This window comes from Gopherus evgoodei, unplaced genomic scaffold, assembly GCF_007399415.2.
Source record: "Gopherus evgoodei ecotype Sinaloan lineage unplaced genomic scaffold, rGopEvg1_v1.p scaffold_32_arrow_ctg1, whole genome shotgun sequence".
Classification (NCBI taxonomy): Eukaryota; Metazoa; Chordata; order Testudines; family Testudinidae; genus Gopherus; species Gopherus evgoodei.
The window spans coordinates 2298040-2325879 of NW_022059994.1; the positions used below are offsets into that span (position 1 = coordinate 2298040).

The 27840-nt window shown below is 51.8% G+C and overlaps 2 protein-coding genes across 4 annotated transcripts in view; one reads left to right on the forward strand and one right to left on the reverse strand.

Moving 5' to 3' along the window:
• On the forward strand, nucleotides 1–27291 carry LOC115640912 (zinc finger protein 850-like). Its single transcript, XM_030544007.1, has 5 exons — nucleotides 1–369; nucleotides 4456–4582; nucleotides 5623–5736; nucleotides 6774–8804; nucleotides 22796–27291. Exons 2-5 carry the CDS (start codon nucleotides 4456–4458, stop codon nucleotides 24490–24492), a joined length of 3969 nt encoding a protein of 1322 aa, XP_030399867.1. The 5' UTR covers nucleotides 1–369; the 3' UTR covers nucleotides 24493–27291.
• Nucleotides 1–27840, reverse strand: part of LOC115640747 (zinc finger protein 501-like) — a 745273-nt gene that overhangs the window by 41534 nt on the left and 675899 nt on the right. The window lies entirely within an intron of this gene.

The window sequence follows — 27840 nt, forward strand, 5'->3', positions numbered from 1 at the left end:
CTGCCAGCTGCAGAGGTGAGGTTCAGGACTGGCTCTAGGCACCAGCAAAGCAGGCACTTGCTTGAGGGGGCACGTTTCCAGGGGCGGCACGTTTCCAGGGGCGACATTCCGGCTGACATCTTCAGAAATTCCAGCATCAAGCCCCAGCTCTCCTCGGGCAACAACGTGTCAACCAGCTGCCTGGATGTGGCGGGCAGCGGCCCTCTGGGCTACTGCTACAAAGTCTGCCTGAAGCCAGAGTCCGCCAAGAGCGACTTCATGTTCCTAAAGCCCGAGTCCCCCGAGGAACAACGAGAAAGCTGCCAAGAACTTACCAGGGCTGGGAAGGAAGCCCCGAGCGGCCAGTAACACTGTCAGTGCCGTCACCAGGTAACCCTGCGCTGCAGTACAGTCGGTGGGGCTCAGTGAGATGCACTGGGAGAGAGAGCCATGAAAATACCCCTTCAAGGGTTAGCCCGGCTTTCCCCTTTCTTCTCTCCCGTCCCCCTGAAAACGAATCTCAGCCAGGAGAAATCCTTTCATTCAGGCACAACTTTTTAAAGATAATGACCCGACCCTTTGATCAAGTGGCAGTGTCGGAATTAGCACCTGTCAGACAGCAGGCAAGTCTCCAGCACGCGCCTTGCCCATTTCAGTCAATGATTTGGGGAACGTCAGGCTCATTTTAAATGAGCAAAAGTAGCAGAAAGTGCTCAGAAACAGCAGCCCAGCTCCTATTAAGACTGAAATACGGAGCATGCCCAGGAAAGCCAAGGGCTGTCTCAAGCGATAACTGTCCCCTTTTGAGAGCTCTCGCTTAGCCTCAGATCGTGGCTGCACAAGCCCCTCGCCTTCCTTCAAGAGACGCAGCCGTGACCCCGGGGCAGCAAAGCACACGGTGATTTAAGCCTCTTGAAATGTCCCTCTCTGTTCTGTATTTCCCCTCCGCACATCATCACGGGTGGCACAAATTACTCAGGCGCTCTAATGGCCCATGGGGTTTTCAGCTCCTCTGTCTCAATAAGAAATTCAGGCAGATACACCCAGCTCAAGCAGACTCAGAGGCATTCCTTGCCCAATGCTGTATCAGTACCACACCCAGTCCAAATAAACCCAAAAAAACAACATTGCAAAGTGCAAGTGTGTAAAGGTCAAGAAAAGGGGGGGGGATTTCTTCGCTTGGGGTGGCAAAAAAACTTAGAGCTGGCCCTGGTAAGGTGAAAGGTTAAAGCAATGCAGATGTGGTTTGGGATGGAAATGCACAGGGAGGTCACCCAGCCAATCTCACCCTTGCCCTGTCATAGGCTCCTCAAACTTCTCATAGAGATAAAACTCTCTGAAATCTTGTTCCCCTCTCCCTGACCCCAGTACAAATCAGGACCAGTCTGACTGGGCCATCAGGTTCATTCTCCTTTCTCTCCCCCGCTGTTAATCAGGAGTAATCCCACTGGAGCCACATGACCTGCGCACACCAGTGTGAAGTTGCTGTGAGGAGAGAATCAGACTATGGCCTCTAGGTCTGTTTGCAGGAGATACACTCGCATTGTGATTGCTGAGCTGGGTTTCCCAAAGCCCCTGTTCTCTTAGCCTTACCACTAGTGTTCCTGCTAATATTTCCCACCCATGTGCAGAATGAATTTTGTTCTGTGCACCGATATGGAGTTGGTGTGTGACACATTGCCTTCATATCGGTGCACAGAACAAAATTAATGTGGTGGAGGTGGGGCCAAGGGATTCATAGTGTGGGAGGGGGCTCAGGGCTGGGGCAGAGGGTTGGGGTGCAGGGTTGTGAGGGATCTGGCTGGGGGTGCCTGCTCTGGGGGGGAGGGGCTGGGGATGAGGGCCTCGGCTGGGACAGAGGGTTGGGTGGGGTCGGGTGGAGGGCTTGGGTGGGGCTGAGGATGAGGGGTTTGGGGTGCAGGAAAGTGCTCCAGGGCTACATCAGTGGTAGAGGACTCCCCCCAGCTCTGTCTCCTTGCAGCAGTACCTGGGTTTCAGGGCTGTGGCCACAGGATAAGCCCCCGCCGGTAAGATGAAAGGTTTCACCTTACCAGGTCCAGGCCGGGTCTAGGTTCAGGGAGGGGTGCCCCGTGACAGGGCTGGGCCACCTAGGTTTGGGTCAGGCCACCCCGACCGCGGCTGGGTCTGGGCCAGGCCAACATGGCTAGGATTAGGCTGGGCTTCCCTGGCCACAACTGGGTTCAGGCCAGGCCGCCCCAGCTGCAGCTGGCTCCAAGCTGGGCTGTCTGGATTCTGGCTGTGCTGCCCCGGCAGAGGCTGGCTCTAGGTCGGGCTGCCTGGGTTCAGGCTGGGCTGGGCCATCACAGCTAGGTTCAAGCTTGGCCACCACAGTTGTGTCCAGGCCAGGCTGCAGCTGGCTTTGGGCTAGGCCATCTGGGTTTGGTCGGGCCGCTCTGGCCCTGGCTGGCTCTGGGCTGGGCCATCCCAGCTGGTTCCAGGCTGTGTTGCACTGCCAAGCCCTTTCCTGGGGTCCAAGCCAAGCCACCCAGGTTCGTGGCTGGTCCATGCCTCCCGGGTTTGGCAAATTGCACCAAATTTCATGGTGCCCTAGGCAGCTGCGTGCTGCATATGTGGCAGCACCAGCTCCAGCGACCAGCCCTATCCCCCAGCTGGTCCCGCCACAGACTGTGTTCATAGATGTCAACTTTCTCCAGCGCTGGTGGGTGCCTACATCCCCCTGCCCCTGGGGTGCCGGGGCTCTGAACTGCCAGGCCCAGAGGTGCTGGGACTGTGAACTGCTGAGCCTAGAGGTGCCAGGGCTATGAACTGCCACGTCCAGATGTTCCAGGGCTATGAACTGCCACGTCCAGATGTTCCAGGGCTGTGAACTGCCAGGCCGAAAAGTGCCGGGGCTGTGAACTGCCAGGCTTAGAGGTACTGGAGCTATGAACTGCCAGGCCCAGAGCTGCTGGCTGAGGCTCACCTTTGGGAAGCCCTGGTACAAATTAAGCACCGGAAAAATGACGTTTCTTTGTCTAGGGTGAGGTGTCCCACAGAGTCAGTGTCCCCTGCTGCTAGGGCTCTGGGCAGCCTCTCTAGGACCAGGACCTCTCACTCCCATGTGCATGAGGATTTTGGGGAGTCTCTGGAACAATCCCCAGTCTCCATCAGAAACGCCACGTCTCCCCCCGCCCTGGGGTCTGGATGTCTCCTTTCTGTCCAGTCACTAACAGGGAGGCTTCTATGCACGATGCCCCCTTAATGCGGGCAGAAGCTGCTGCAGCCCATGGGAGGTGGGGCCGCCAGGGGGCAGGGTCTGGGGCACGGGGCTGGATCGCGCTGTGTTGATCGCTAGGACCCAGGAGCGGCCGGGAGGCGGCTGTGGGGCAGCGAGCGCCGGGCTCCGGCCCGGCAGCAGGAAGTGACTCGCAGCCGCTGCGGTGACTCTGGCTCCCAGGCTCCTGGCGAGATCCCCGAGCCCCGGCGGCTGGTGCTGGGAGCCCGGAGCCCTGGCTGCAGCCGGGAGAGGGGAATCTCCAGCAGGGCCCTTCCCGCTGCTCCCCAGGAGCCTCTCTCAGGGCAGAGCCCCCAGCCCGGCCCGGCCCCTGCCCCGGGGGGCCCCGCTCGGAGGGAAGGTGAGAGAGACCCGCCCCCCCCCCCGGCACCTCCGGGCTGCAGGGGGAGGTTTGGCCCCAGGCTGCTCCCAGCGGAGCTGGCTGCGATTCCCGCCCGGGCCTGGGAAATCTGCCACCAAGGGTGACCAGATGTCCGGATTTTATAGGGACGGTCCCAATTTTTGTTTTTTTTTCTTTAATAGGCTCCTATTACCCCCCACCCCCCGTCCCGATTTTTCACACTTGCTCTCTGGTCACCCTACTGCCGCCAGCCCCCGCCCTGCCGAACAGGCCCACTGGGGGTATGGAAATTCCTGCATTTGTGAACCAGGAACCTCCCCGCCCCCACAGGGCTGGACAAACTGACCAGACTCCCAGTGCTGGAGCCTGACCCCACTGGCCAGAGGCTTCTGTGAAATACGCAGGGAAGCTGTCGGGATTCCTGTCCCTGTGCCTGGCTCAGAGCTCTGCTTCCTGGTTTTATTGCTGCAGCTTTAGTATTCTTTACAACCCCCTGCTTTTGGTCAGTTATTAATTCCCTACTAGATCCATGTGGGGCAGCTTGTCACAGGTATTTCTCACAGCCATGCATAGCCTTGTGTTTCAGTACTTTTTCTTTTTCCCTCCACTTTTCTGGTTTTCCTTGTTTACTATTCCTGGATCAGCCTGTGGCTGGCAGGCATGTGGGAAATGAGAAGACCCTGCCCTGCTCCGTGTGTTGGGAGGACAAGGAGCTCTCACCTTCTCCCACACTCTGAAGCCTCCTGGCTGCTCTGAACAGCAGGGGTCTGAGTTTGTTACTGTGGCCCTCCCAGAGCTTCAGGTTCTTTTCCTTTTCCTGTGACTAGCAGGATTGTGGCTGGGGCAGCAGGTGCTGAGTGGGGGACTCTTGTTGTTTCAGATGCCGGTGACCTTCGAGGAGGTGGCTGTGTATTTCACCCAGGGGCAGGGGGCTCTGCTGGACCCCGCTCAGAGAACCCTCTACAGGGACGTCATGCTGGAGAACTACGAGACGGTGACCTCGCTGGGTAAGGGATTCCCGTCCCCTCAGCTATTCTAAGCCCTGGGGTCTGCATGTCTGACTCTGCTCAGTTGGATTAGGAAGGAGTGGCGTCACATAGTGCTGTGGCTCTCAACCAGGGGCCCCTGTGGGGCTGCAAGCAGGTTTCAGGGAGGCCACCAAGCAGGGCCAGAATGAGATTTGCTGAGGCCCAGGGCACAAAATGGAAGCCCCACTTCATGGGGCTGAAGCTAAAGCCTGAGCAACTTAGGTTTATGCCGCCCCGTGTTGTATGAGACCCTGGGGAATTGCCCTGCTCACTACCCCCTAATGCTGGCCCTGGCATTTATACGCAAAAAACAGTTGGTGTGGCAGAGGTGGGCCGTGGCGTTTTTATACTATGTTGGTGGGGGGCCTGGAAGGGGCTCAGACAGAAAAACCTGAGAACCCCGGTGCATTCCACAGCTCCACTGTGAGAGAGACTTGCATCGCCACACCCCATTCGAGGGAACAAGGGGGTCAGAAACTTAATGGACAGGCTAATTCATCCCCGTCTCTCCAGCTGTCAAGGGGCCAGAAGCAGGGGATTGCCCTGCCTGTGTTATTTCTCCTTCACACTCTGCTCACTGGCCCTCTTGGGACTAGCTCCACCCCTGGGGAGGCTCTCAGTGCTGCAGGCTCAGGGCTGCTGGGACAGGTTGTACAGTGGGGGGTGCTGAGATCCATCGAACCAAACTGTAAACCCTGGATCTAATGGAAACCACTTCAATCCAGGAGGTGCGGCAGCTCCCCCAGCATGGCTAGTTCCAGCACCTACGTGCTGGTTTGGAAATAGGCAGGAGTTTAACACCAGAACTGCGCGTACCAGAGAGTCCCCCAGACGCATCTACCCTGAGGCTTCCTAGTGAGGGCGTGACAACACCCCACCCCCACCCCGAGATGTCTGCTGCTGCCATAGGGTCTGAGTTACCACAGTCGCTCGTAGGGCCAAGTAAAACTCAAGGAACGTTCCCTATGACAAATACTCTGCAAGACTCCGGACTTTGCATGATTTCACCCCCTGCGCAGGATTCCCCATTCCGAAACCTGACCTGATCGCCCGGCTGGAACGAGGGGAAGAGCCGTGGGTCTCGGATCTCCAGGCCGATGAGGAAAGGGAGAGCCCGAGAGGCACTTGCACAGGTGAGGAGTCAGGGAAACTGAGAAAGAAACATCTCGAGAGTGAAGGAAAAAGCTGGGGGTATGTCTACATCTACAATTTTGCAGCGCTGGTTGTTACAGCTGTATTAGTACAGCTGTATAGGGCCAGCGCTGCAGAGTGGACACACTTACAGCAACCAGCGCTGCAAGTGGTGTTAGATGTGGCCACACTGCAGCGCTGTTGGACTGCTTGCAGGGGGGTTTGGGGAACGCGAGAGCAAACCGCGGGGAAGGAGACCTGCTTGCAGGGGGGTTCGGGGAACGCGAGAGCACACCGCGGGGAAGGAGACCTGCTTCCCCGCGGTGTGCTCTCGCGTTCCCCGAACCCCCCTGCAAACCGCGGGGAAGGAGACCTGCTTGCAGGGGGGTTCGGGGAACGCCGCGGGGAAGGAGACCTGCTTGCGGGGGGGTTCGGGGAACGCGAGAGCAAACCGCGGGGAAGGATACCTGCTTGATTACCAGAGAGGCTTCCTCAGGTATGCTGGGATACCTGCTTATTCCACGGAGGTCAAGAAAAACACTAGTGAATGTCTATACCTGATGACCAGTGCTGGATCCTCTACACCCGAGGTTCGACCGGGTGTACGGCCAGCGCTGCAAACAGGGAGTTGCAGTGCTGGTAATGCCCTGCAGATGTGTACACCTCCTAAGTTGTAGCGCTGTAACCCCCTCACCAGCGCTGCAACTTTGTGGTGTAGACAAGGCCTGGGACTCCAAACACGTGCTGTGAGCGAGGACTCAGTTCTGCCCCATCTCAACCAGGTCAGGCCTGCTGTCAGCAGGTGTCGTATCATTAAGGTAAATATCAGTCACGGCTTCCCACCCATCCTGTTAGCTGTCAGGACTTTCCTCCCTGACTTTCCTTCCCTGGGAGTGTTTGGGTGGGATGTGGAGGCAGAATCCAGTGTCTCTATCTCCCCAACAGTCACTGTGTTGTGTTTTCCCTCTTTGCTATTCCCCTTTCTGTCCTTTCCCCCCGGCACAGGCAGTGACTCCTGTCTGGATTCTCTCTCTCCCAGCAGGTTATAGGACAGTGAGTGAGAACAAGGAGGAGAATCAGCAGCAGGAAGGTCCTGAGCAAGTGGAACCACAGGAGACATTTTTGAGAAGAGCTGAAGGGAATTTTTCCCAGTGCTTGGAACAAGGAAATGCCTGGGGAGATCGACACAGATCAGAGATGCAGCTGGGAAACTATCCTGGGAAGAAACTGGATGAATCTATTCAAGGCGGTGGAAGATGCAAGAATCCCAAGAAAACCACAGTCCAGCAGACAAGTCACAGTGAAGAAAAACCCTACAAATACCTTGAGTGTGGGAAAAGTTTCCGTGTCAGTACATTCCTTATTAGACATTGGAGAACCCACACAGGAGAGAAGTCCTATAAATGCATAGAGTGTGGGAGAAGCTTCGGTGAGAAGTCAAGCTTTATTGTGCACCAGAGACTGCACACAGGAGAGAAACCCTATAAATGCCGTCTTGAGGATGAGAAAAGTTTTAGTCAGAGGTCACCACTTATGGCACATCACAGATCCCACACAGGAGACAAGCCCTATAAATGCTTAGACTGTGGGAAAAGCTTCAGTAAAAAGCTACGTCTTCTTATACACCAGAGAGTGCACACAGGAGAGAGACCATATAAGTGCCTTCAGTGTGGGAAAAGTTTCAGTCAGAGTTCACACCTTACTGTACATCAGAAACTGCACACGGGCGAGAGACCATATAGATGCTGTGAGTGTGGAAAAAGTTTCAGCTTGAAATCAACCCTTAATTCACATCAGAAAACCCACTCAGGTGAGAAACCCCATAAATGCCTGGACTGCGGGAAAACTTTCACTCAGCGCTCAAACCTTAATAAACATAGGAAAATCCACACGGGAGAGAGACCATATAAATGCCTTCAGTGTGGTAGAAGTTTCATTCAGCACTCAGACTTTATTAGACATCCATGTCTGAGGACAAGAGAGAGACGCTACAAATGCCTTCAGTGTGAGAAACTTTTCTGTGCGGGATCGGACCTTATTAAACATGAGAGAATCCACACTAGTGAGAAACTATATAAATGCGTGGACTGTGGGAAAAGTTTTGGTCAGAGCTCATACCTTATTAAACATAGGAAAATCCACACAGGAGAGAGACCTTGTAAATGTTTTGAGTGTGGGAAAAGTTTCTTTTATCAATCAGGCCTTGTTAAGCATCAGAGAATCCATACAGGTGACAAACCCTATACATGCCTCGAGTGTGGGAAAAGTTTTGTTGAGAGAATAAAACTTACTAGACATCAGGCAATCCACACGGGAGAGCGATCGTATAAATGCTTGGACTGTGGGGAAAGCTTCATTCGGAAGTCACAACTTACTATACACCAGAGAGTTCACACCGGAGATAGACCCTTTAAATGCTTTGAGTGTGGGGAAAGTTTTAGTCAGAGGTCACATCTTACTGCACATCAGAGAACCCACACAGGAGAGAGACCTTATAAATGCCAGGAGTGTGGGAAAAGTTTTATTTATAACTCAAAGCTTACTACACATCAGAGAACCCACACAGGAGAGAGACCTTATAAATGCCAGGAGTGTGGGAAAAGTTTTATTTATAACTCACACCTTACTACACATCAGAGAACGCACACGGGAGAGAGACCCTATGGATGCCTTGAGTGTGGGAAAAGTTTTATGGCAAGTTCATCCCTTATTAAACATGGACGAATCCACACGGGAGAAAAACCCTACAAATGTCTCAAGTGTGGGAAAAGTTTTATGGAAAGTTCATCCCTTACTCAACATGTGAGAATCCACACAGGAGAAAGACCTTACAAATGCCTCAAGTGTGGAAAAAGTTTCAATATGAAATCAGCCCTTAATACACATCACAAAATTCACACAGGAGAGAAACCCCATAAATGCCTGGAGTGTGGGAAAACTTTCAGTCTGCGCTCTTACCTTACTCAACATGGGAGAATCCACACAGGAGAGAGACCTTATAAATGCCTTGAGTGTGAGGAAAGCTTCAATAGGAGCTCAAAGCTCACCAAACACCAGAAAATCCACAAAGGTGAGAGACCCTAGAAATAGCTTGACTGCAGGAAAAGATTCAATTTGACTTCACACATCAGTGATCAACACAACAGAGAGACCTTGAATGTGGGGGAAGCTTCATTTGGTGTTTCCAGAGTATCAGGGATCCACAAATCTGCACAGGGAAGAAACATCTGAGACGTTCTTAGTGTGGAAAATGCTCCAAGTGGAGCTAACCCTGCATTGGATATAAGAGACTCCTCCATACGGCAGGGAAATTCTCTGAGTGCCCTGACTAGGACTGGCCATGATGACAAACCTATTTCCTCGTTCCCACACACATCAGGGGTGTTTGGCTCCCCAGGATCCAGCTGCCCGTCGCTGGGATAAGGATCCAGCAGCAGCTGGTCAGTGACCCTCCGGCTCTGCCTGGTCTAAGCAAACCCCAGGCAGAGGAGGAGAAGCCCTGATCAGCCCCTCCTCCCTACTGCAGCCCTGGCAGCTGAGCAGATAGGCCAAAGGTGGGGGAAGGAAGAGAGAGAAACTCCTCCAGACGCTCCCTGTTTGACTGAAGTTCCCCCCTATTCCTTCCCCTCCCAACCGGGATCTCCCTGCCATGAAGAGGAGGAGAAGGATACTTGGGCCAGGCCCCATCTTCACTCTAAGCACTGGTCCTCACCCTCTATCTTCTACCACTCCCTGGGCTGGGCTCCCCACTGATCTGGAGCTGTTCTCTGCAAGGGGAGTGTCACAGAGGGCTGGTAACTCCCCTCCCCGAATCCCCCAGGGCGCTGGGCTCTGGGGGATCAAATATTGAGGGACCAGGAGGATGGGTTATGGGGAGGGAACTGGGGATGGAATGGTTGGGGCTGGTGGAGCTGAGAAGCAGGAGGTGCTGGGGTATTGGGGATGATAGGCTAAGAGGCAAGGGAGAGCACAGGGGCAGAGAAGTGCTGCCTCTCATCACTCACCCCTTCTGCCCCGTCTGCATTCAGATAGCACCACTGAGAGGGGCTGATTCCCACAGAGCCATTTGGGGAACGCCGAGAGATCCCACCTTTGCTTCCGAGCATCTGTTTATGGTAGGAAATGAGGTCGGGATTAGCCAGCGCATCTCTGTGACCCTCCACCAGATTTCCTACTATAACCTCATCCTGAGCATCTTATGTGTAAGGCTAAGATTTTGTCATGGATAATTTTTAAGAAAAGTCATGGACAGGTGACAGGCAATAAAGAAATATTTACAGCAGCCTGTGACCTGTCTGTGACATTTACTAATAATATCTGTGACAAAATGGGGTGGGAAAAAGGTGCAACACCCATTGCTGGGGCTCTGAGGTCCCATGGCAGCCAGGCAGATGTGGGGGCCCTGGCTGAGATCTGCATGGGCCCCCTGCCACCCGTGGCTTGGAGCTCTGGGACCCCAGCCCCCATGACGACTCAGATCTGGAGGCCACCCCTAAGAGCCGGTTGCTGCGGTGAACACCCATGGCCTGCAGCAGCTCAGAGCTCCGGGGGGCAGCTGTTGGATACTATGGGCAGCAGGGGTCCCCCTGCTGCTCAGAGCCGCCACGGGCTGAAGTCACAGATTCCGTGACTTCCATTACCTTCATAAAAAAATTGAAGCCTTACTTATGTCTTCTGACTCCCTCCCTTTAGCAGAGTGATCGTTAGTCCCTGAGTTCCCCCTCTGGGCCTGGATGGTCTCATTCCCAGATAGTCTCACATTACTGCAGACTCTGCTGAAAAGCATTTAGTGTTTGTATATTTTCTGCCTCATGCACCAGAGACAGTAAAATGTGGTGTTACCTTCTGTGCTATCGCAGGGCGATGTGGTGAGTGAGGGTTTCCCCTCCTTCCCCCAGCCTCCGTGCAACTGATGGAGAGTTTTATCCTGTTACTGTTCTACCCCTTCACCTCCCAAGGTGTCACTTACCACCATGTCCCTGGCTCTCCATGCTTAGGAATCACAGTTCTGATGTCTGTGATCCTAAGTCAGACTCCAGAGGACTGGAGAAGGAAGTGTTACAGATCTGGGAGTGGGCGGGGAAATCCCATTGAATCTAAAGCATAGTTTGACACTTCAGATCTTTCAGAGTAGCTGCCGTGTTAGTCCGCAAAAAGAACAGGAGAACTTGTGGCACGTTAGAGGCTAATAAATTTATTCTAGCATAAGCTTTCGTGGGCTACAGCCCACTTCATCGGATGCATGTAGTGGAAAATACAGAAGGAAGAAATATACACAGGGACCATGAAACAATGGAGAGTGATCAGTTAAGGTGAGCTATTGTCAGCAGGAGAGAAAAATAAGTGTTTGTAGTGGTAATGAAAATGGCCCATTTCCAGCACTTGACAAGGAGATATAAGGAACTGGGGTGGGAGGGTGGAGATAAGCATGGGGATCTTGTAGCCCTGTTTGCATGTACTGGTGAAATTGCTTCCCGGCTTTTTCTAGGCTAGTCCAGATCATTTGTAGATGGGAAGACTTGTGTTTCTTTCTCTTTCTTTTAGTATAATGATGCTAAAACTTTTGCAACTAATACAACCAAATAATGAGGGGAGAAGTGAACCTGGTTTAACCGCTACAGAAGAAAATGGGTACATTTATTTTCCTGATTTTGAGTCTGAAAGGATTCACTAAGATCTCATTTTATGAACATGAAAGTGTTTTATAGCCCACCCTGGATTGTGGGTTTATCTCTCTTTGTGAAGGCCATTTAGTCACAAACGTTGATATTTAATTCGACAGGATGTAACTCGGATTTACTGAGGACTTCCTGAAGGGTTAAAATCCATGTGCATTTTATATAACAACCTGATATATGGACTGTGCCAGCTCTTTCTCAGACCCAAAGTCCAGAGTGTGATCAGGAGACCAGAGGCCTAGCAAATAGTGATTAGTTAAAAGAAAGCTGGGGTAAACAAATAATCTTGTTTTGCTATAATAGGCCTGGTCAGCAAATTGCCAGGTGTTGCAGCTAAGAACTAAATAACTGTGTCTTATTCAAAGTTGCAAATTGAACAAAGGATCCCTGTTCCTATTGTGTCAGTCAGTCTCTTCTGTAGAGAACATTCTTCCCACAGATCCAACCTTGAGTTTATGAAAAGTTGGCACATGTCAGTATAAGATATGGCATCCTTTCACCTTCCTTCCCAGGGACCAGTGCCTGCCTTAAGACTAAGGGGATAATCTTTATTGTCATATACTTTCACTGTTTCTTTGCTTTAACCCCTAGGAATGTACCTGGTGGACAATTAAAGGAGTTGCTCCATTCCTATGGACCCCAAATCAGAATTCAACATATATATTTTATCTAACATTTTATCGAAGTATTAATTAAATGTTAACTTGCTAACTTGAGACCATGGGCGGCGACATTATGTAACCTTTTAATCACTGGCTAATGTGCGGTCTTGTCTTGCTGCAAAACCTATCCCGGGGTGTGGAACTGCCTACCCCATCGCTTTCCCGCCTATAAAAAAGTCTACATATTCTATTGTAATCAATTGATTGACAGTGTCTCTGAGGCTAATAAGCCAGGTGACACTCCACTAGCGCTGTGTGTAATAAACTCCTATGCTTGGCCTCTACACGGTATGGATTTATGTCCTTCACTTCACGAGACAAAGGATAATTTGCCAAAATAGTCCTTTTTTTAGATTGTTATTTTAATCTTTATCTGTCATCTTTGTCATGGGATTTTTTTCTGTGGTTCAATGTGGTTCAGTGACAGTGACCAGTATCTCCCAGCACAACCACTGATGGTGCGAGCTAGATTCACAGTGCAAGAGACAGGGGAATGAAGTTACTGCCTGATCCCTTCAGTAATGTGAGGTACCGTTTGATGGAGGGGTGGGGAACAGAGCTAAGAAACGGCTGGGTTTGCTCCTCAGAGCCAGATGACTGAGGCTGAGAACTGTGAACTCGCTGCATCAGAGCCACAGAGTGACTAGGCTTGGCCTGTCAGTGTCATTTGAAGCTGCCCCTGAACTCTAAAGGACCATGAATGATGCCCCAAAAAATAATGGGGGGAAGGGGCAGTATCTCCCTATTGCTGAAATGCTGCGGTTGGGTACAGGCTAGAAAGGAGCCGGGGATGTCAACAGACCTGGGCAGCCTTGAAGCCAGAGGGAGATGAGGAACCTGACAGCCCAGCTGATCACTCCCCTCCCCATCTACCCCAGTGTCCTGTGTTTTGATGACAGAGATTCTCTTTGCCCCACTCACCCCACACTGATCCCTCTTGTGACTAACCCCCTGTGCCCCACGTTCCTCACTTGCCTATGGTTCTGATATGTAGTGTACCAAGAGTGACTGGTGGGGGATCATGGGAGAGTTCATGATCTGCTCAATATTATGCCAATGAAATGCAGATAACATCACTGCATGTAGAATGATGAGATTTTATTGTATGTTTGCTACTAGGGTGACCATATTCCAGGTGCCCAAAAAGAGGACAGTGATGAGGGGTGGGAACCTGGAGCGGGGGGGTTAGTTGTGGATGCTGGAGGGGGTGCGAAGGGGGTACTCATGAGGTGAGGTCAGTGTCGGTCACTGTCACAGTGGCATGGCAGTTGCGCAAGCCCGGAACGCAGTGACAGCCGATCCGTCAGCACCTACCTGCGGGACCTCCTGCCCAGGGCTGAGGCCTCGGTGGGTGGGATCCGGCAGCAATCAATCAGCTGCAGCGGTAGGGGAATAAACCAATCAGCTGTGGGTGCTAGGGAATAGATTAATTGGGAAGCTGACCAATCAGGGCTATTTCTGAGCTGCAGCCCCTCTGCTCTGCAAAACCCCTGGACGTTTGTTGTTATAGGAAGACCCTGCTCAGACAGAAAGCAGGGTCAAAAAAGAGGCTCTGTCCAGGAAGACCCAGAGGTAAGGTAACCCTGTTTGTTACTGAGATATATCGTCATTCTGGGGAATGCCCACAGACTAGCTTCTCAGAGACCACAAAGGACCGACCATTGGTTTTAGAAAGCTATGATTTGACCCTCCACCGACAGGAAGAAAGGAGTAAACAAAGACATTTACAATTCACATGAAGGACAGTTTGGAGCTCCCATACCTATGGAGTTGGCTGACATTCCCCAGCAAAGACTTTTCCACTATAAAGGGTCTGAGTATCCGAAGGTGGGGGAGGGGATGGCCTCTGGTCACCTCCCCTCCCCATCTCTACCCCCAGTAACAAGATTACTTGAAAGACAATAGGAGCATCATTGAACTGGGGAGAGTGGTCCTTGCTGGAAGGCTTTCCAGGGAGCAGGGACTGCTGAAAGCTCTGAGGTGAGAGAAATCCCTTTGTTTGTAATGGGGCATCTACACTTCAAATCTAAGGTGACCTACCAGTATATTAGGTTGATTTACAGCCACCGCAGTAATTACTGCTGTCATAAACAGATAGCTAAGGGTTAACGTCTCTTTCACCTGGAAAGAAGTAATCTGAAACACCTGACCAGAGGACCAATCAGGAAACAGGACTTTTTCAAATCTGGGGGGAGGGAAGTTTGTGTCTGAGTCCTTTGTTCTGGTTTTCTGTCTGACTCTCTCTCGGCTATGAGAGGATTTCTATTTCCTGCTTTCTAATCTTCTGTTTCCAAGTTATGAGTACAAAGATGGTTTGTTGTTTTGTATTTACATGTCTATAGTTGCTGGAGTGCTTTGAATTGTATTCTTTTGAATAAGGCTGTTTATTCAATATTATTTTAAGCAAATGACCCTGTATTTGTCACCTTAATACAGAGAGACCATTTTTATGTACTCTTTCTTTCTTTTTATATAATGCTTTCTGTTTAAGACCTCTTGGAGTTTTTCTTTAGTGGGGAACTCCAGGGAATTGAGTCTGTGCTCACCAGGGAATTGGTGGGAGGAAGAAGTCAGGGGGAAATCTGTGTGCATTAGATTTACTAGCCTGACTTTGCATTCCCTCTGGGTGAAGAGGGAAGTGCTTGTGTTTCCAGGACTGGAAATAGAGAGGGTGGACTCCTTCTGTTTAGATTCACGGAGTTTGCTTCTGTGTATCTCTCCAGGAACACCTGGAGGGGGGGGAAGGGAAAAGGTTTATTTCCCTTTGTTGTGAGACTCAAGGGATTTGGGTCTTGGGGTCCCCAGGAAAGGTTTTTGGGGGGACCAGAGTGCCCCAAAACACTCTAATTTTTTGGGTGGTGGCAGCTTTACCAGGTCCAAGCTGGTAACTAAGCTTGGAGGTTTTCATGCTAACCCCCATATTTTGGACGCTAAGGTCCAAATCTGGGACTAGGTTTATGATAACTGCAATAGCTGATGTCTACGCTACCCTCCTGGGGTCGCTGGGACGTGTCCTGCCGAGGAGCGCTTCCACCGACCTAAGAGAGGAAGCGTGGGGAGCTGAGAGCCCAGTTTCTCATCTCCTCCAGCAGCAGCTCCCTCCATAGGTGCCAACTTGCCCTCTGCCCTGGGGGTGCTCCACCCCCACCCCTGAATTTCTCTTACCCCACCCCTTCTCCAAAGTCCCCATGCCACCCTGCCTTTTCCCACTCCAGCTCTGCTGTCATAAACAGATAGTCAAGGATTAATAGAACAGAAGTACTTCATGTCTCTTTTGCCTGTAAAGGGTAAAGTTCAGAGAGCATGGCTGTCCCCTGACCAGAGGACCAATCAGGGGACAGGATACTTTCAAATCTTGAAGGAGGGAAGTTTTTGTGTGTGCTGTTAGTGTTTGGTTGTTGTTCTCTCTGGGTTCTGAGAATGACCAGACGTGCAACCAGGTTTCTCTCCAATCTCTCTGATACAGTCTTTTATATGTCTAGAATAGTAAGTACTAGGTAGATAAAGCGAGTTAGGCTTATGTTTGTTTTCTTTATTTGCAAATGTGTATTTGGCTGGAAGGAGTTCAAATGTGTATTTTGCAGAAAGGATTTTAATTTGTACTTGTATACTTAGGCTGGGAGGGTATTCCCAGTGTCTATAGCTGAAAGTCCCTGTACCTATTCCATTTTAAATTTACAAAGATAACTTTTACTGTTTTTTCTTTCTTTAATTAAAAGCTTTTCTTGTTTAAGAACCTGATTGTTTGTTTGTTTTTGATTATTCTGGTGAGGCCCTAGGAGACTGGGTCTGGATCCACCAGAGAATTGGTGGGGAGAAAGGAGGGAAGGGGGAGAGAGAGGTTAATTTTCTCTCTGTATTAGGATTACTTTCTCTCTCAGGGAGAGGGAAGAGAGAAAGAGGGGGGAAGGTGGATTTTCCTCTCTGTTTTAAGATACAAGGAGTTTGAAACACAGTAATCTTCCAGGGTAACCCAGAGAGGAGAAGCCTGGGAGAGGCAACGGTGAGGGAAAGGGTTTACTTTCCTTGTGTTAAGATCCAGAGGGTCTGGGTCTTGGGGGTCCCCGGGCAAGGTTTTGTGGGGACCAGAGTGTACCAGGCACTGGAATTCCTGGTTGGTGGCAGCACTACAGATTTTAAGCTAGTAATTAAGCTTAGAAGAATTCATGCTGGTACCCCATCTTTTGGATGCTAAGGTTCAGAGTGGGGAATTATACCATGACACCTGCCCCCTTCTCCCATGTACCCAGCCCTGCTCTGTCTCCTCTCCGCCTCCTCCCCTGAGTGCACCACATCCCTGCTCCTTCCCCTCCCTCCCGGAAAGTCCTAAGCGCCACCAAATAGCTGTTAGGTGGTGGGCAGGGGGAAGCACTGGGAGGGAGGGAGGAGGAGGAGGAGCGGGGATGTGGCATACTGTAGGGGCAGGGGGGAGGAGGCCAGGAGGGAGGAGCTTGGCTGCCAGTGGGTACGAAGCACCTGCTAATTTTTCCTTGTGAGTGCTCCAGACCCTGTTCTCTGTAAAGAGTGAGGGAAGCCACCTGAGGCTTCTCATCCCCTACCCCCCGTTCCCTGCTGGGAGTGTGGGAAAGCCACCTGGGACTCCTCTTGCCCCCCATCATTCCCCTCTCAAGTTGACACCAGATCACTGATAACTGCTCGGAGTACAGTTTTTCAATCAGTTATGCATCCACCTTCTAGTAATTTCATCTAGACCAGGCATAGGCAACCTATGGCATGGGTGCCAAAGGCAGCACACAAGCTGATTTTCAGTGGCACTCACACTGCCCAGGTCCTGGCCACCAGTCTGGGGGGCTCTGTATTTTAATTTAATTTTAAGTGAAGCTTCTTAAATATTTTAAAAGCCTTATTTACTTTTATATACAACAATAGTTTAGTTACATATTACAGACTTTTATAAAAAGAGACCAAAGAATGTTACAATGTATGACTGGCACTCAAAACCTTCAATTAGAGAATAAATGAAGACTCGGCACATCGCTTCTGAAAGGTTGCCGACCCCTGATCTAGACCAACAAATTCCTCCCTGCTGGTCAGAACTGAGTCTAACCTGCTGTCCCCTGGTTACTTCCCCCACCATCAGAAAGCAGAAGTTGTCCCTGACATGTTCCCAGCATCTATTGCACATTGGGTGCTGATGCCAACTCCTAGCTGCAGCGCTCCGCTTCCCGCCACCGGTGAGTGCGGGGAGGTTGGGGAAAGGATGCCCCTCACAGTCACTGGCAGTGGGAAGTGGAGCAACGTGGCCCCAGCCCACTTTGCTTCCCTTGCCTGGCCCCAGGCATGTCACCCCGGGGGGGAAGGGGGTAGAGAAAGGTTCCCCCCCCACACACACACACACACACTCACCCGCGATGGAAAGTGGAGTGCTGTGGCTGGGAGCTGGCTGGGGCTGGGCTGCTTCCCACTGGTGAGTGCAGGGGTGGGGAGATACCTTCCTACAAACCCTCTCCCCCGAGCAACATGGCTGGGGCCGGGGCCAGGGAAGCAGAGTGGGCTGCTTCAGGTCCCCACTAATCCCCTGGGCCATGTGGGACCTGTGGGGCCCCTAAAAGTGCCCCCTCACATCTCCTGTCTCCCAGACCCTTGGGGAGGAGGCCTAGGGGGCTGCATAGGGCACCCAATGGCTAGGGACAGCCCTGGGAGCAAGGACTCGGATTCTTCTGCTATTAAATTCCAGCGGGGTGGGGTGTAAAAGGAAAGTTCCCCAAAATAGCAGGACCCTTCTGCTTATCTCTGTGCAGGGGTCAGCACCATCATGGTGCACGACAGACCCTTGACATTATCGGGCTTAGTGACAGACATTGGCGGTGGGCAAGAGGGAGCTCTGAGCTGAGGCGGGGGTTGGGGTGTGGGAGGGGGTACAGGCTCTGGGCTAGGAGTGCGGGTTCTACGGTGGGGCCAGAAATGAGGAGTTCAGGGTGCAGGATGGGGCTATGGGCTGCAGCAGGGGAGTTGGATGTGGGGAGGGTGAGGGATCTGGTGGAGGTGCAGGCTGTTGTGTGGGGCTGGGGATGAGAGATTTGGGGTGGAGGAGGGAGCTCCAGGCTGGGGCTGAAGGGTTCAGAGTGCGGAAAGGAGCTCAGGACTAGGACAGGAGATTGTCGCCTGTGAGGGCTCCAGCTGGGGGTTCAGGCTCTGGGGTGGGGCTGTGGATGAGGGGTTTGTGCTGTAGGAGGGTGCTGGGACTGAGGGTTTCAGAGGGGGATCAGGGCTGGAGCAGGAGTGTCGGGCATGGGGGGGTGAGGGCTCTGGGGTGGGGTTGGGGATGATGGTTTGGGCTGCAGGATGGTGCTCCAGGATGGAACCAAGAGGTTTGGAGGGCGGGAGGGGGATCGGGGCTGGGGCAGGAGGGTGGGGCACAGGAGATGTGTTCAGGCTCCATGCAGTGCTTACCTCAAACAGCTCCTGGAAGCGACAGCATGACCCCCCTCTGGCTCCTACTTGAGCTGCCCTGTCCTCAGGTGCCCCCCCCTCCAACTCCCATTTGCCGGGGTTCCCAGCCAAGAGGCTCAGAGCCACAAAGTCAGCGCTCAGGGAGGGGGAACGGAGGCAGCGTGCGGAGCCGCCTGGCCCTGCCTCTGCCAGCAACAGCAGGGACAGGGAGCCGCTCGTGGGGAGCGGCCCCCATGGACATCATGATTTTTACCGTGTACAGACACGTTGCTGAGCCCGGCCGATGTGCACATCTCGTGGTTTTTGGTAAAATGAATTATTTTAGGGGAAAGTGTCAGAATGGCCACCAGCGAGAGTTGCTGGCCACACTCTGAGGCCACCAAAATTTTAGTCATGAGACCCCCTGGGCTAGATGATGGTGATGGTCCCTTTCTGATCCTAAAGTCTGTGAGTGGACCAGGAGCCGGACAGCGCTAGGACCCAGGGGCAGCCGGGAGGCGGCGGTGGGACAGCGAGCGCTGGGCTCCGGCCCGGCAGCAGGAAGTGACTCGCAGCCGCTGCGGTGACTCTGGCTCCCAGGCTCCTGGCGAGATCCCCGAGCCCCGGCGGCTGGTGCTGGGAGCCCGGAGCCCTGGCTGCAGCCGGGAGAGGGGAATCTCCAGCAGGGCCCTTCCCGCTGCTCCCCAGGAGCCTCTCCCAGGGCAGAGCCCCCAGCCCGGCCCGGCCCCTGCCCCGGGGGGCCCCGCTCGGAGGGAAGGTGAGAGAGACCCGCCCCCCCCCGGCCAGTCACCCCCGGGCTGCAGGGGGAGGTTTGGCCCCAGGCTGCTCCCAGCGGAGCTGGCTGCGATTCCCGCCCGGGCCCGGGAAAGCTGCCGCCAAGGGTGACCAGATGTCCGGATTTTATAGGGACGGTCCCAATTTTTGTTTTTTTTTCTTTAATAGGCTCCTATTACCCCCCACCCCCCCGTCCCGATTTTTCACACTTGCTCTCTGGTCACCCTACTGCCGCCAGCCCCCGCCCTGCCGAACAGGCCCACTGGGGGTATGGAAATTCCTGCATTTGTGAACCAGGAACCTCCCCGCCCCCACAGGGCTGGACAAACTGACCAGACTCCCAGTGCTGGAGCCTGACCCCACTGGCCAGAGGCTTCTGTGAAATACGCAGGGAAGCTGTCGGGATTCCTGTCCCTGTGCCTGGCTCAGAGCTCTGCTTCCTGGTTTTATTGCTGCAGCTTTAGTATTCTTTACAACCCCCTGCTTTTGGTCAGTTATTAATTCCCTACTAGATCCATGTGGGGCAGCTTGTCACAGGTATTTCTCACAGCCATGCATAGCCTTGTGTTTCAGTACTTTTTCTTTTTCCCTCCACTTTTCTGGTTTTCCTTGTTTACTATTCCTGGATCAGCCTGTGGCTGGCAGGCATGTGGGAAATGAGAAGACCCTGCCCTGCTCCGTGTGTTGGGAGGACAAGGAGCTCTCACCTTCTCCCACACTCTGAAGCCTCCTGGCTGCTCTGAACAGCAGGGGTCTGAGTTTGTTACTGTGGCCCTCCCAGAGCTTCAGGTTCTTTTCCTTTTCCTGTGACTAGCAGGATTGTGGCTGGGGCAGCAGGTGCTGAGTGGGGGACTCTTGTTGTTTCAGATGCCGGTGACCTTCGAGGAGGTGGCTGTGTATTTCACCCAGGGGCAGGGGGCTCTGCTGGACCCCGCTCAGAGAACCCTCTACAGGGACGTCATGCTGGAGAACTACGAGACGGTGACCTCGCTGGGTAAGGGATTCCCGTCCCCTCAGCTATTCTAAGCCCTGGGGTCTGCATGTCTGACTCTGCTCAGTTGGATTAGGAAGGAGTGGCGTCACATAGTGCTGTGGCTCTCAACCAGGGGCCCCTGTGGGGCTGCAAGCAGGTTTCAGGGAGGCCACCAAGCAGGGCCAGAATGAGATTTGCTGAGGCCCAGGGCACAAAATGGAAGCCCCACTTCATGGGGCTGAAGCTAAAGCCTGAGCAACTTAGGTTTATGCCGCCCCGTGTTGTATGAGACCCTGGGGAATTGCCCTGCTCACTACCCCCTAATGCTGGCCCTGGCATTTATACGCAAAAAACAGTTGGTGTGGCAGAGGTGGGCCGTGGCGTTTTTATACTATGTTGGTGGGGGGCCTGGAAGGGGCTCAGACAGAAAAACCTGAGAACCCCGGTGCATTCCACAGCTCCACTGTGAGAGAGACTTGCATCGCCACACCCCATTCGAGGGAACAAGGGGGTCAGAAACTTAATGGACAGGCTAATTCATCCCCGTCTCTCCAGCTGTCAAGGGGCCAGAAGCAGGGGATTGCCCTGCCTGTGTTATTTCTCCTTCACACTCTGCTCACTGGCCCTCTTGGGACTAGCTCCACCCCTGGGGAGGCTCTCAGTGCTGCAGGCTCAGGGCTGCTGGGACAGGTTGTACAGTGGGGGGTGCTGAGATCCATCGAACCAAACTGTAAACCCTGGATCTAATGGAAACCACTTCAATCCAGGAGGTGCGGCAGCTCCCCCAGCATGGCTAGTTCCAGCACCTACGTGCTGGTTTGGAAATAGGCAGGAGTTTAACACCAGAACTGCGCGTACCAGAGAGTCCCCCAGACGCATCTACCCTGAGGCTTCCTAGTGAGGGCGTGACAACACCCCACCCCCACCCCGAGATGTCTGCTGCTGCCATAGGGTCTGAGTTACCACAGTCGCTCGTAGGGCCAAGTAAAACTCAAGGAACGTTCCCTATGACAAATACTCTGCAAGACTCCGGACTTTGCATGATTTCACCCCCTGCGCAGGATTCCCCATTCCGAAACCTGACCTGATCGCCCGGCTGGAACGAGGGGAAGAGCCGTGGGTCTCGGATCTCCAGGCCGATGAGGAAAGGGAGAGCCCGAGAGGCACTTGCACAGGTGAGGAGTCAGGGAAACTGAGAAAGAAACATCTCGAGAGTGAAGGAAAAAGCTGGGGGTATGTCTACATCTACAATTTTGCAGCGCTGGTTGTTACAGCTGTATTAGTACAGCTGTATAGGGCCAGCGCTGCAGAGTGGACACACTTACAGCAACCAGCGCTGCAAGTGGTGTTAGATGTGGCCACACTGCAGCGCTGTTGGACTGCTTGCAGGGGGGTTTGGGGAACGCGAGAGCAAACCGCGGGGAAGGAGACCTGCTTGCAGGGGGGTTCGGGGAACGCGAGAGCACACCGCGGGGAAGGAGACCTGCTTCCCCGCGGTGTGCTCTCGCGTTCCCCGAACCCCCCTGCAAACCGCGGGGAAGGAGACCTGCTTGCAGGGGGGTTCGGGGAACGCCGCGGGGAAGGAGACCTGCTTGCGGGGGGGTTCGGGGAACGCGAGAGCAAACCGCGGGGAAGGATACCTGCTTGATTACCAGAGAGGCTTCCTCAGGTATGCTGGGATACCTGCTTATTCCACGGAGGTCAAGAAAAACACTAGTGAATGTCTATACCTGATGACCAGTGCTGGATCCTCTACACCCGAGGTTCGACCGGGTGTACGGCCAGCGCTGCAAACAGGGAGTTGCAGTGCTGGTAATGCCCTGCAGATGTGTACACCTCCTAAGTTGCAGCGCTGTAACCCCCTCACCAGCGCTGCAACTTTGTGGTGTAGACAAGGCCTGGGACTCCAAACACGTGCTGTGAGCGAGGACTCAGTTCTGCCCCATCTCAACCAGGTCAGGCCTGCTGTCAGCAGGTGTCGTATCATTAAGGTAAATATCAGTCACGGCTTCCCACCCATCCTGTTAGCTGTCAGGACTTTCCTCCCTGACTTTCCTTCCCTGGGAGTGTTTGGGTGGGATGTGGAGGCAGAATCCAGTGTCTCTATCTCCCCAACAGTCACTGTGTTGTGTTTTCCCTCTTTGCTATTCCCCTTTCTGTCCTTTCCCCCCGGCACAGGCAGTGACTCCTGTCTGGATTCTCTCTCTCCCAGCAGGTTATAGGACAGTGAGTGAGAACAAGGAGGAGAATCAGCAGCAGGAAGGTCCTGAGCAAGTGGAACCACAGGAGACATTTTTGAGAAGAGCTGAAGGGAATTTTTCCCAGTGCTTGGAACAAGGAAATGCCTGGGGAGATCGACACAGATCAGAGATGCAGCTGGGAAACTATCCTGGGAAGAAACTGGATGAATCTATTCAAGGCGGTGGAAGATGCAAGAATCCCAAGAAAACCACAGTCCAGCAGACAAGTCACAGTGAAGAAAAACCCTACAAATACCTTGAGTGTGGGAAAAGTTTCCGTGTCAGTACATTCCTTATTAGACATTGGAGAACCCACACAGGAGAGAAGTCCTATAAATGCATAGAGTGTGGGAGAAGCTTCGGTGAGAAGTCAAGCTTTATTGTGCACCAGAGACTGCACACAGGAGAGAAACCCTATAAATGCCGTCTTGAGGATGAGAAAAGTTTTAGTCAGAGGTCACCACTTATGGCACATCACAGATCCCACACAGGAGACAAGCCCTATAAATGCTTAGACTGTGGGAAAAGCTTCAGTAAAAAGCTACGTCTTCTTATACACCAGAGAGTGCACACAGGAGAGAGACCATATAAGTGCCTTCAGTGTGGGAAAAGTTTCAGTCAGAGTTCACACCTTACTGTACATCAGAAACTGCACACGGGCGAGAGACCATATAGATGCTGTGAGTGTGGAAAAAGTTTCAGCTTGAAATCAACCCTTAATTCACATCAGAAAACCCACTCAGGTGAGAAACCCCATAAATGCCTGGACTGCGGGAAAACTTTCACTCAGCGCTCAAACCTTAATAAACATAGGAAAATCCACACGGGAGAGAGACCATATAAATGCCTTCAGTGTGGTAGAAGTTTCATTCAGCACTCAGACTTTATTAGACATCCATGTCTGAGGACAAGAGAGAGACGCTACAAATGCCTTCAGTGTGAGAAACTTTTCTGTGCGGGATCGGACCTTATTAAACATGAGAGAATCCACACTAGTGAGAAACTATATAAATGCGTGGACTGTGGGAAAAGTTTTGGTCAGAGCTCATACCTTATTAAACATAGGAAAATCCACACAGGAGAGAGACCTTGTAAATGTTTTGAGTGTGGGAAAAGTTTCTTTTATCAATCAGGCCTTGTTAAGCATCAGAGAATCCATACAGGTGACAAACCCTATACATGCCTCGAGTGTGGGAAAAGTTTTGTTGAGAGAATAAAACTTACTAGACATCAGGCAATCCACACGGGAGAGCGATCGTATAAATGCTTGGACTGTGGGGAAAGCTTCATTCGGAAGTCACAACTTACTATACACCAGAGAGTTCACACCGGAGATAGACCCTTTAAATGCTTTGAGTGTGGGGAAAGTTTTAGTCAGAGGTCACATCTTACTGCACATCAGAGAACCCACACAGGAGAGAGACCTTATAAATGCCAGGAGTGTGGGAAAAGTTTTATTTATAACTCAAAGCTTACTACACATCAGAGAACCCACACAGGAGAGAGACCTTATAAATGCCAGGAGTGTGGGAAAAGTTTTATTTATAACTCACACCTTACTACACATCAGAGAACGCACACGGGAGAGAGACCCTATGGATGCCTTGAGTGTGGGAAAAGTTTTATGGCAAGTTCATCCCTTATTAAACATGGACGAATCCACACGGGAGAAAAACCCTACAAATGTCTCAAGTGTGGGAAAAGTTTTATGGAAAGTTCATCCCTTACTCAACATGTGAGAATCCACACAGGAGAAAGACCTTACAAATGCCTCAAGTGTGGAAAAAGTTTCAATATGAAATCAGCCCTTAATACACATCACAAAATTCACACAGGAGAGAAACCCCATAAATGCCTGGAGTGTGGGAAAACTTTCAGTCTGCGCTCTTACCTTACTCAACATGGGAGAATCCACACAGGAGAGAGACCTTATAAATGCCTTGAGTGTGAGGAAAGCTTCAATAGGAGCTCAAAGCTCACCAAACACCAGAAAATCCACAAAGGTGAGAGACCCTAGAAATAGCTTGACTGCAGGAAAAGATTCAATTTGACTTCACACATCAGTGATCAACACAACAGAGAGACCTTGAATGTGGGGGAAGCTTCATTTGGTGTTTCCAGAGCATCAGGGATCCACAAATCCGCACAGGGAAGAAACATCTGAGACGTTCTTAGTGTGGAAAATGCTCCAAGTGGAGCTAACCCTGCATTGGATATAAGAGACTCCTCCATACGGCAGGGAAATTCTCTGAGTGCCCTGACTAGGACTGGCCATGATGACAAACCTATTTCCTCGTTCCCACACACATCAGGGGTGTTTGGCTCCCCAGGATCCAGCTGCCCGTCGCTGGGATAAGGATCCAGCAGCAGCTGGTCAGTGACCCTCCGGCTCTGCCTGGTCTAAGCAAACCCCAGGCAGAGGAGGAGAAGCCCCGATCAGCCCCTCCTCCCTACTGCAGCCCTGGCAGCTGAGCAGATAGGCCAAAGGTGGGGGAAGGAAGAGAGAGAAACTCCTCCAGACGCTCCCTGTTTGACTGAAGTTCCCCCCTATTCCTTCCCCTCCCAACCGGGATCTCCCTGCCATGAAGAGGAGGAGAAGGATACTTGGGCCAGGCCCCATCTTCACTCTAAGCACTGGTCCTCACCCTCTATCTTCTACCACTCCCTGGGTTGGGCTCCCCACTGATCTGGAGCTGTTCTCTGCAAGGGGAGTGTCACAGAGGGCTGGTAACTCCCCTCCCCGAATCCCCCAGGGCGCTGGGCTCTGGGGGATCAAATATTGAGGGACCAGGAGGATGGGTTATGGGGAGGGAACTGGGGATGGAATGGTTGGGGCTGGTGGAGCTGAGAAGCAGGAGGTGCTGGGGTATTGGGGATGATAGGCTAAGAGGCAAGGGAGAGCACAGGGGCAGAGAAGTGCTGCCTCTCATCACTCACCCCTTCTGCCCCGTCTGCATTCAGATAGCACCACTGAGAGGGGCTGATTCCCACAGAGCCATTTGGGGAACGCCGAGAGATCCCACCTTTGCTTCCGAGCATCTGTTTATGGTAGGAAATGAGGTCGGGATTAGCCAGCGCATCTCTGTGACCCTCCACCAGATTTCCTACTATAACCTCATCCTGAGCATCTTATGTGTAAGGCTAAGATTTTGTCATGGATAATTTTTAAGAAAAGTCATGGACAGGTGACAGGCAATAAAGAAATATTTACAGCAGCCTGTGACCTGTCTGTGACATTTACTAATAATATCTGTGACAAAATGGGGTGGGAAAAAGGTGCAACACCCATTGCTGGGGCTCTGAGGTCCCATGGCAGCCAGGCAGATGTGGGGGCCCTGGCTGAGATCTGCATGGGCCCCCTGCCACCCGTGGCTTGGAGCTCTGGGACCCCAGCCCCCATGACGACTCAGATCTGGAGGCTACTCCTAAGAGTCGGTTGCTGCGGTGAACACCCATGGCCTGCAGCAGCTCAGAGCTCCGGGGGGCAGCTGTTGGATACTATGGGCAGCAGGGGTCCCCCTGCTGCTCAGAGCCGCCACGGGCTGAAGTCACAGATTCCGTGACTTCCATTACCTTCATAAAAAAATTGAAGCCTTACTTATGTCTTCTGACTCCCTCCCTTTAGCAGAGTGATCGTTAGTCCCTGAGTTCCCCCTCTGGGCCTGGATGGTCTCATTCCCAGATAGTCTCACATTACTGCAGACTCTGCTGAAAAGCATTTAGTGTTTGTATATTTTCTGCCTCATGCACCAGAGACAGTAAAATGTGGTGTTACCTTCTGTGCTATCGCAGGGCGATGTGGTGAGTGAGGGTTTCCCCTCCTTCCCCCAGCCTCCGTGCAACTGATGAAGAGTTTTATCCTGTTACTGTTCTACCCCTTCACCTCCCAAGGTGTCACTTACCACCGTGTCCCTGGCTCTCCATGCTTAGGAATCACAGTTCTGATGTCTGTGATCCTAAGTCAGACTCCAGAGGACTGGAGAAGGAAGTGTTACAGATCTGGGAGTGGGCGGGGAAATCCCATTGAATCTAAAGCACAGCTTGACACTTCAGATCTTTCAGAGTAGCTGCCGTGTTAGTCCGCAAAAAGAACAGGAGAACTTGTGGCACGTTAGAGGCTAATAAATTTATTCTAGCATAAGCTTTCGTGGGCTACAGCCCACTTCATCGGATGCATGTAGTGGAAAATACAGAAGGAAGAAATATACACAGGGACCATGAAACAATGGAGAGTGATCAGTTAAGGTGAGCTATTGTCAGCAGGAGAGAAAAATAAGTGTTTGTAGTGGTAATGAAAATGGCCCATTTCCAGCACTTGACAAGGAGATATAAGGAACTGGGGTGGGAGGGTGGAGATAAGCATGGGGATCTTGTAGCCCTGTTTGCAAGTACTGGTGAAATTGCTTCCCGGCTTTTTCTAGGCTAGTCCAGATCATTTGTAGATGGGAAGACTTGTGTTTCTTTCTCTTTCTTTTAATATAATGATGCTAAAACTTTTGCAACTAATACAACCAAATAATGAGGGGAGAAGTGAACCTGGTTTAACCGCTACAGAAGAAAATGGGTACATTTATTTTCCTGATTTTGAGTCTGAAAGGATTCACTAAGATCTCATTTTATGAACATGAAAGTGTTTTATAGCCCACCCTGGATTGTGGGTTTATCTCTCTTTGTGAAGGCCATTTAGTCACAAACGTTGATATTTAATTCGACAGGATGTAACTCGGATTTACTGAGGACTTCCTGAAGGGTTAAAATCCATGTGCATTTTATATAACAACCTGATATATGGACTGTGCCAGCTCTTTCTCAGACCCAAAGTCCAGAGTGTGATCAGGAGACCAGAGGCCTAGCAAATAGTGATTAGTTAAAAGAAAGCTGGGGTAAACAAATAATCTTGTTTTGCTATAATAGGCCTGGTCAGCAAATTGCCAGGTGTTGCAGCTAAGAACTAAATAACTGTGTCTTATTCAAAGTTGCAAATTGAACAAAGGATCCCTGTTCCTATTGTGTCAGTCAGTCTCTTCTGTAGAGAACATTCTTCCCACAGATCCAACCTTGAGTTTATGAAAAGTTGGCACATGTCAGTATAAGATATGGCATCCTTTCACCTTCCTTCCCAGGGACCAGTGCCTGCCTTAAGACTAAGGGGATAATCTTTATTGTCATATACTTTCACTGTTTCTTTGCTTTAACCCCTAGGAATGTACCTGGTGGACAATCAAAGGAGTTGCTCCATTCCTATGGACCCCAAATCAGAATTCAACATATATATTTTATCTAACATTTTATCAAAGTATTAATTAAATGTTAACTTGCTAACTTGAGACCATGGGCGGCGACATTATGTAACCTTTTAATCACT

Coding starts and splice junctions, on each gene's coding strand:
- LOC115640912 (XM_030544007.1), top strand. CDS start 4,456: ATGCCGGTGACCTTCGAGGAGGTGGCTGTGTATTTCACCCAGGGGCAG. Junction 4,583..5,622: donor CGAGACGGTGACCTCGCTGG/GTAAGGGATTCC, acceptor CCCCCTGCGCAG/GATTCCCCATTCCGAAACCT. Junction 5,737..6,773: donor CCCGAGAGGCACTTGCACAG/GTGAGGAGTCAG, acceptor TCTCTCTCCCAG/CAGGTTATAGGACAGTGAGT.